The sequence below is a fragment of the Aptenodytes forsteri genome, unplaced genomic scaffold (genome assembly GCF_000699145.1).
Source record: "Aptenodytes forsteri isolate BGI_AS27 unplaced genomic scaffold, ASM69914v1 Scaffold535, whole genome shotgun sequence".
Lineage (NCBI taxonomy): Eukaryota > Metazoa > Chordata > Aves > Sphenisciformes > Spheniscidae > Aptenodytes > Aptenodytes forsteri.
In genome coordinates, this window is record NW_008795855.1 from 347,199 (window position 1) to 356,109 (window position 8,911).

Consider the following 8,911-nt stretch of genomic DNA (forward strand, 5'->3'; position numbering starts at 1 on the left):
TTTGGGCACTCGACGCCCGGAGCCCTCAAGGCCTCCGTGGCCTTCGGGGGGGGGGACTCTGAGCCGTGGAGTCCTCCCTGCTGTGCCCTCAGGGCGCCGGTGCTGCCGCTTGTGTTTGAGGCGGTTAAAATTGCCCTCCCACGCTGTAAGAGGAAAGGAGGCATCTGTATTAAAATGTTTCCCGACTTTCTTAGATGTTTGTTCACAGTGTTTTCCAACACGGTTTTCAGAATGGGTGAGAAGTGCCTCCAAATAGTAATGGAAAAAGGCTCCTGTGTGGAGAGGGTTTCAGTCAGCGTTTGCTCACAGCCCGAGGGCAGCTCTGGTTGCCAAAATACCCACCTGACCACCCAGTAGGAGAACTGCACTATGAAAATGCAAAGGTGAAATTCAGTGTCTATTTCAAGCATCGTCATCAGCTTTAAAAGAGCATATTCCTAATCAACATCAGGCAGTTGTGGCCTGTCTCCACCAGAGCAGGGAAAACTACTTGTGGGTGTCAGAACGGGCGAATTTTTTGAGATGTATACTTTACTTTTGCTGGTTATATTGGAAAATACATTAGGCACTCACAAGATGAAGAAAATGAACCACAGCGTTCTTGGTGAAAATGAAGCATCACTCAGATCTAGGAAAGTTTGTTATAAGCATTTATTTTACGTCAACTTGTATAGGGAATGTTATCTCTTTTTCAACAGATAAAGGCAAGGAAGTGTTTGTTTTCCTGTTTGTTTCTGGTAGAGAAAAAAAAAGGTAAAATTCAAGATTCACCAGATGATACGCAAATTTTAAAAAGTTACCTGTTTGTAGGGAATGCCTTGAGTGGAAACAAGCTATGAAGACAACACACAAAGCACCCGAGTAACTGCGGGGACGGGGACGCTTCTCTCAAAGGGGAAATCTCACACTGAAAATCTTTGGCAGTACTAGAATTTCTTCTGATAAACTGAAATTGTTACTGAAAATAGATTTGGGCCGGATTCTGCAGCCTCCTCCATGATCTGTAAGAGACTATATCAACTCAAAAGTCTCGAGATTTTTTTATAATATCTGAACTATTTTGATGAGATCTGTGAACCTGGACTTCACATAAAGCAATTTCTGACTCAGTAGAAAATGAAAGACTTTCCTTTTTTATTAACAATACACTCTTCACTTGATAGCTAGATTTTCAATAGTTGTGGGTTTGGGGTTTGGATTTTTTTTTTTTTTTTCTGTTACATGAGCTCTCTTTCTCTGTTGTTAAATATCTGGGGAGATTCACCTCATTATTTCTCTCCTATGTGACCTTGACAAGAAAACAAAATCTAATCACCTCGTAGGAAATGACAAAACAGGTTTACTCGATAAGTTTTGCAGTACAGCTGTGGATATGGCACCAGACACTGGAAGGTCAAAGGGCTTGTACTCCATCAAGATTGATCTCACATCCTCTCACTAGTATCAGATTTGCTGGTTCTGTGAAAACACAGGTATTTGCACAGCTGAAATACTAAGAAATCGTCTCAGCTCTAGGAGAGGTGGCAGGAAAAAACTGATATTTACAGTTCCAAGGAGATTTCGACTTCCCCTTTCCCTGGCAGTACAGTTTTGTTTTCTGCAAGGTTTCAACTGTTGTAACCAGAACTTTGTGCGCTAGATCGTTTGATCCAAACATCAGGCATGTCTGGTTGGCTGTTTGGTAGCACAACCGGACCTTCGCTCCCTAATCCAAATCGATTTTTCCATGAAGAGCTGTTCTGCTGCGATGCTGCTGGAGAGATATCAAAGACCGTCTCCCTCAGGTCCAGCCGCAGGGTATCTCTCTTCCCGTTCAAGTAACCTCTCTCTGTTTGACTGTACGAATCAGACAGCTCTAAGACATCAGGACAAGAACTGGCTGATTCAGCAAGCTTTAGGCCTTGCTCAAAATCACTAATTGACGTCTCACTGGAGATGTTGAGCATGTCAAAAGAGCTGCCAAGAGAACAAAGGCATCTGTGAATTTTGTAGATGTCAGCAGCAGGGAGATGGCTGTTGTCTGAGGTATAATCGGACTGCTGCTGGGCAGTGTCACTAGAGCACTGTGATTTATTGAGCTGCCCTTCTTCTGTCATGCCAGCCGGCTGGATAGGGTCCAGCCCAGACCCACCCCAAGCTTTCCAACCATACTTTCGACATCGACAATCTCGGCAGAGTCTCTCCCTGTGAATTTCTGCTCCTGAGCTGCTGTGCTTGTACGGAGAGGAAGTTTGCAAGGCAGGACACTGGCACAGGCCAACCTGCTGGTCTCCAAGGGTCTCCTGCAGATTCTGTCTCTCTCTTTCAAGGGAAGGGTGCATTCCTATTCTGGGGCACCTGTTGTCTTCAACTTGTGTGTCTTCAGAGAGCACTGACGGCCGGTTGGACAGCTTGCTTGTGGAAGTGCTGTTGTCAAAACTGTCGCTGAGTTTTCTGGACAAGGGCTGGAGCTCGTATTGCTCGTTTGCAGTGTTGGACTCCTGGACCTTCCGCAGTCGGTTTTGCTTCTCGCTCCCCCCACAGGCAAAGCTTCCGTTCAGCCCGGAGTCATCAGAATAGTCTTTCATGGTGTGGGCACAAGGCCAAAGGATCTGCCCACAGTTCTTCTCTGGGCCAAAGAAGCAGCACAGTGACTGGAAGAAGAAGCTGGCAAACCCACAGCTGATACACTTGATCATCATGATGAATATCCCCAACTTCCTATACGCCAGGACCGTCGCAGGCAACATAATGACCCCTGCAGAGAAGAGAGCAGAAGCTGCCATGGCCGTGGCACAGCTCATCTGCTTCAGCGAAAAGGCCACTCGGCTCAGGCGGTCGGAGTGGGGGCACAGATGATAGGAGATGCAGTAGTTGACGGTAAAGTCAACGGAGAGACCTACTGCAGCTGAAATGAAGAGAGACTCCACTGCGTTGAGCTGCCACTCCAAGAGGACCAAAAGGCCAACAGTTACCAGGACAGTGCCTGCGATGGCAGTAACAGAGAAAACGCTAAGGAGAACATTCCAGGTAGTGAGCAGCAGCACCACGAAGGAAATGGCTATGGAGAGCCCCATGACCACCATCGTTTCTGTGCTGAGACTGTGCTGGAGGTTGTATAGCTCTAGTTTACTGGTAAACCATCCATTCTGAAGCCCCACGGGGGCAGTTTTCATTTCCTCTGTTACCCAGAGGTTGATTTCCTCGTAGAATTGTTTGGCTTTGCTGTAGTTGAAGCTATAGTGGTAAATAGTTTGAAACTGCAGCACTAAGGCAGCGAGATTTCCCTCCCCGTCAAACCTGAGGCCCAGATCGTACGTTTCTGCCTCTTCCCTGCCTTGTTCCAGGAGCATCATTTTGATGCAGTGTAGGAAGACTTCGCTTCTGTAAGGGAAGGAGAACTGGTTACAGCAAAGGTTGAAGCTGTGGTCTCGCTGGGAGCACTGGCGACTGTCCATCCACCTGAGGAACTCCTCCATGAAGCACACAGTAGATTTCTGCTCTGCGTCAGGGTAATAGAAAGTTTTGTTCTTCACTTTTTGGCAGAATTCGAGGAGCCACTTCTGGGCATCAGGGTTTTGGATTGTGAAGGTGACATCTGTCACTAGGGTGCCATTGCTTTTTGGATTGAAATGGTCCCCATTATCCACGGGCAGAATGCCCCAGACTATCGTGACAGGCATACGCTGCCCTTCTCCATGCTCCAGCCTCTCAAACATGAACTGGTGGCAGTACTCAGAATCGTACCTCTCAAAGGGGTGGCTCAGTCTAAACACCTGGACAGACGACGTCTCGAGAGTCGGGAGTTTGAGTTTTGGGTTGGAACAGGAAATGTAGGCACCTCCTACCGCTAAGGCAGCAAACCAGCAGATCCAGATGTACCGAAACTTGATGACCCCACAAGGCAGAAGCTTTTCAAACAGCAGCTTGGAGGTTTCAGACAGCGTGTTCTGGAGACCCCTGAGAATGTAATGGAGGGAGAGAGCGACTCTCTTATGGCCAATGTTGTTCCAGTAGTCTTCTGGCTTGTAAATGCAGGTCGTTGCTATGTAGCGCTCATACAGCACGGCCGAAGAAGGAAGCCAAGTCATCATGAATACCAGATTCACCAGCATGGAGGTGCCCATGTAAATAGCAAAGCAGCGGATGGCTATTATATTGCTAATGTAGCTGGCATAGAAGGCAGCACCCGTTGTGAAGCAAGATGCCAGCATGAGATACGCAAAATGGTGCATGGTTTGACTCACCCACTGAGAAAGCCCAGCGGAAGGGTTCTGGTTCTTGCTGAGGTGCCAGAGGTCGAAGAAGACGAAGGTGTGGTTGGCACAAATGCTGCTGAGAATGATGACTGCTGTCAGGTTTACAAAAGGGAAATAGGTGAATCTGAAGGCCACCTTGTACAAGAAGTAGGAGATCATTAAAGAACTGACAACAGCGAGCAGGACCATCAAGGTAATAAAGACTGAGCGTAAATAAAAAGAAATGCTTAGAAAAATAGCTAATATTGCCAGGACTGGATACTTAGTATCCAGTAAAAGATAGTGCTGGAATAGTTTCTGTTTAAGGCCCAGGTCCATTCCAGTGATAGATGTATAGTTATCAAACAGATCCCAGGATTCAAGATTGTCTAAGTAGATCCCCATCATAGAAGCACCTTTCCTCGTAGGCAAAAACAGCAGGCTGTATTTGAGAGATGGCACTTGGTACTCCATCGTCTGGGGACTAAGAAAGTCTCTGTCGACCAAGAAGTGAAGAAGCTGGTAAATGGCATTGAAGCGGGTACATTTTTCTGGGACTTTGGCACACTGAGAGTGTTTCTGTCTCACAGTCTCAGGACCTATGCAAGATGGAGTGAGGATACCTTTGTGGTAGTCTGGAGCACAGGCACGAAGGAGGGCCAGAGTATGGGAGATGTCTCCTTGGGTTATCTCCAAACACGAAGACCTGTTGTACAGGACAGCAATGTAGTTCCCCAGAGACCAGCTCGGGCAGCATTCGTTGGCTTCAGTACGTTGACAGAGGTCTCTAAAATGAACATGTGAGCGTATCTGAAAAACAGACGAGGGAGCATCGTGTCAGACCCTCTCTGCACACTTCATCTTGCAGCCCCGTAGAGTTCCTTGCTCCCTGCAGTAATCCTACCCTCCAGGTGTACCAGCCATGGCTCGCCATCCTCCCAATGACAAATTGCAAACACTAAAGCTATTGAAACATGCTAGTCTTTTGCAAAAATTAAACCCTGCCCATTATTTATATTTTATAACCTCTGATTTGAAAATTTCGATCCTATGGCAAACACAGCTAATCCAATTAAACTTCCCACTTGCAATTGTGACTTGCTGTCACAGTCTCCGAGATGATAGCTCCATTTCGGTAATTAGGTTCTGCTGCCCAAAATTCTCGGCAGCTTCTGATGGACACCTTTGGCTTCTGGACCAAGCTCTTGTTCAGTGTCCGTTTATTCTTGTTTAATGGCAGCTGCTACTTGGCAGCTGGACTTTAGTGACAGGTGGAATCATCCGTGTGTTGCTAAGTAGGTAAAAGGCTTTGGGGTCCTCTAGGCTGAAACCTGTTCTGTAGCTTACGTTATTTTTGTCTGGCTTCCTTTCAGCTAGAGATTAAAGACTACGGCAGTCAGAAAAGAGACAGCATGTATATATGTTCTTCCTGACATTACTAACCTTGTCTTGTTCAATTTGACACATGGACTGAATAGCTTGCAAGTTCCATAAGCTCCCAGCAGTTGTCGACATAAATACCAGCTGGGAATAGCTCTTTTCTGAAATAAAGAAGAAGAAAAAAAAATTGAAAAAAGGATTAGGTAATGAGGGCTGTTCGGAGTAGACTCTCTGTACATAGAAAAAAAAAAATATATATATATATCTCGCTGTGTATACGACCGCTATGGAGGACTCCCTGAAGGGAAGCAGGTCACAAAGACAGTAGCTTGTAGTGAGTGGTAGCCTCTGCCTTGTGTGATCTGACCTCTCCTCCTTGCCCATCTGTCAGCAGCAGGAGAGCAGTGTTGGGGCATTTCCAAAATACGCTCTCCGTGCTGTCAGCATGCTTTCAGTGAGTGTTGGCATCTGGTTCTGCACCCCTGTTACAAAGGGAGGGGCTCGAGTTCAGCCAGAAACTCCCAGGGACCTGAGGGTTTGGTGTTTGACTGGTTTCAGAGGTGGAGTAGAGGCAGGGAGGGGAGTAAAAATATCTGCATGCCTTTCCTCTTTCGTCTACTTACTGGTGTCCATTTTGGGAGAAATTTTGGGTGTCTTGGAGTTTTCCTCTTTTTTCTCTCCAGTTTTTACTGCCACTTACATTTTTCAAGAAGAAAAGAAGGAACAGAGAGGGAGAGGGAACAGAGAGGGAGTGGGGCATGCGCCATTTTTTCAGAGTATTCACTTTTGACATGGGTACATGGTGAAAACATTAGTCCTTTTACTGGTGCTTTTAAGGCATATTTCTAAAAGGGAAGAAGAAGTATGGCAAAAAGTTAAGGAGAAACAACTCTTCTTCAGAATTTCAGAACAAGCTTTTTCTAACCACTCAGTTATGAAGTGCTGGAAGATCACTATCCAAAAGGTGGCTTAGGTTTCACAGGGTGGTGTGGTACACACTGCTTTCTTAGAGCACTTTTAGAACATTTCCCTGTGTCCTAAATCACTTTGATGATTCTGCATGCCATTGAGTTCTGGGTGTGTAATACTTACTACCCCATCAAGTTTTCACTCACCTGGGGGACCACAAAAGAAACCATCCGCTCCGTAGATTTGTTCCACCATTCTCCGTGTCCTCGCTTCTTGTTCTCCCTGAGCAGCCTTCTGTCCTCTGCTAATGCCAATTTCATCATAGCTAGCAAGAGATCAGATTATTTCTGTAACTAGGGATCATCTGGCTGTGAGTTACGTTCACTGGCAAGGCTCTGGTGCCACACATAACACTGCTGCAGCAATAAAGAGTCATCATAGTCTTGAAAGAGCATTGCTTGGATGGGAGCTTTTCCGTATTGGGTTGACTGTGCCCCTTTATAGGGAACTGCATGAGACTGAGAAACTGCGTCCCCTTGCGCAGACGTGCTGAGTTGCCTCTGCAGTCTCTTAAAGGTAAACAGTGAAGGAAACGCATGAAGAGTTTAGAGCCTAATTCCTGGTTTCCTGAGTAGGGAGCCCAAGTCCACTGCAGGCAAACAGACTAAACTCTCCAGTGCCTTGGTCGCTTTTAAGCGTAGCGTGTATGTTGTAATTCACACAGATATCTTGGAACATTGAATCTGTAACTTTACAGCCAACATCTTCCTCAACCCCCCCAAACCAAACTCAAATACCTTTTCTTCTCGGCATAGGGAGAAAGGGAAAAGGTCTTCTTGTAGCCTGTGTGGCTCTCTACATTCCTCCACACAACGAGCTTTCTGCCAATGTCAGTATCTCGTGGCTCGAAACCCTGCAGCCAAGTAAAAGGGTTTTGTGTGTCATCAGCTTGCATTTTAGTTTAGCTTAGCTTTCCTTAATCCTCCTCCTAGACACAGAAACTATATGAGTTTATTACTGCATCTTGAAGAGATACACAAATCGAATTTCCCCTGGAAATACTGCATCCCAGAGCTGACAGAAAAAAATATTTCACCTTTCCTTTCCTTTTTGGGCAAGGATGGCTACAATTCTCTCTTCCTGATCTGATAAGACTCTTCTCCTCCTCTTCAAGTAAAATAGTCACTTACAGAAATGGGAATAATTTTCCTCTTCCTGGGCAAACTCTAGTCTAGTCTTATTTTCTCAGGATTCTTCTATTACGAGAGACAGGGGTGACTTTAGAAAATGTGGGATCCTGCATGGAAAACAGGACCCTGTGCAGCAGTGCTCAGAACGGGGCAGTCTCTCCATTTCAAGAGCCTCATACACAGGCTGTAGGAGCCAAAGCCAGATCCTCCATCCAATTCCCACCCAGCCTAGCTAGTCTTTTTGGGCAACCCCAGCCTTCCAGCAGTGGAAGGGGAGCAAAAAGAGCAATCCTGGTTTGTGCTGGCAGTGTCTTCACACCAGGCTGAGGGCACTAGTGCAAGTCCACAGCATTGCTGAGAGATGGGCTGGTGGCTGCCACTGGCATAGGCTGTGCTCTTTCTGTGGTGTCAAAGAAACAGCAAATACTGTGCATTACTCTGACACATTATGTCCATTCTGAAGGAATCTTGCTTTGGTTGCACGCCTGTGAAGATGTGGGTTAAGGACAGCAGATCACCAATAAACATGGTCATTTTTTCTAGTGGCTTTAACGCCCTCCTCGATTTACTGTCCTGCCTCGCTGCCTCTATCTGCAGAGAAGGAAGGAAGTAAAGGCTCATTTTATACGGCAGAAAGAAAATATCACTGTTTGGCCCGTGGATTTTCCCTCTGTTCGTGTGACGTATCGTCTGTAGGGACTTACCATTAAGGGTTCTGAAAAGTCAGGCAAATTTCCAACAAGCAGGCCAGCTAAAGTGCAAACCACAGCTGTCACTGAACACAGCACCAGGACGGCTATGGGCCACTCTGCGATCATTTGAGAATAACTGGAATCAACAGGAGAAGAAAAAATGCAGCTGTTAAGGCACTTCTGCTATTAGCACAAAACCTGCTGTTGAACCAATGTAGTGTTAGTAAAAGGAAGTAAAAGAATTAGAGCTTTCTGGTTTGAGCATTTATTTGTTGAAAAGCTTAGAGGCTCTAGTACAGATATTAATGAACATATACCTCCAACTGGATGTTTGCAGCAATTCTAATTAACTCGGGTAATTACATTTTGCCTCTCTACATTCTCCTGCTTTTTCAATCAGAAATAATAAAAACCAGACTCTTGCGTCCTAGGGCAAAATTAAGCTTTAGATATTTAACTTAAAAGATTGCATTTAAAAAGAGCTTCTTCCTCTCCCCCTCCCCCCCCCCCACAGTTCCTTACT

General features: G+C 45.9%; 1 protein-coding gene across 1 annotated transcript in view; it reads right to left on the reverse strand.

The window, feature by feature from the left end:
- Positions 1-1,239: 1,239 nt before the first annotated feature.
- Positions 1,240-8,911, reverse strand: part of DISP2 (dispatched RND transporter family member 2) — an 11,771-nt gene continuing 4,099 nt past the window's right edge. The window contains exons 3-7 of the mRNA XM_009283697.2: positions 8,401-8,524; positions 7,304-7,419; positions 6,713-6,831; positions 5,661-5,758; positions 1,240-5,027 (exon numbers count right to left, since the gene is read on the reverse strand). Of these exons, the coding sequence (XP_009281972.2) occupies positions 1,608-5,027; positions 5,661-5,758; positions 6,713-6,831; positions 7,304-7,419; positions 8,401-8,524 (3,877 nt within the window). The 3' untranslated portion in view covers positions 1,240-1,607. The remainder of the gene's footprint in view (positions 5,028-5,660; positions 5,759-6,712; positions 6,832-7,303; positions 7,420-8,400; positions 8,525-8,911) is intronic.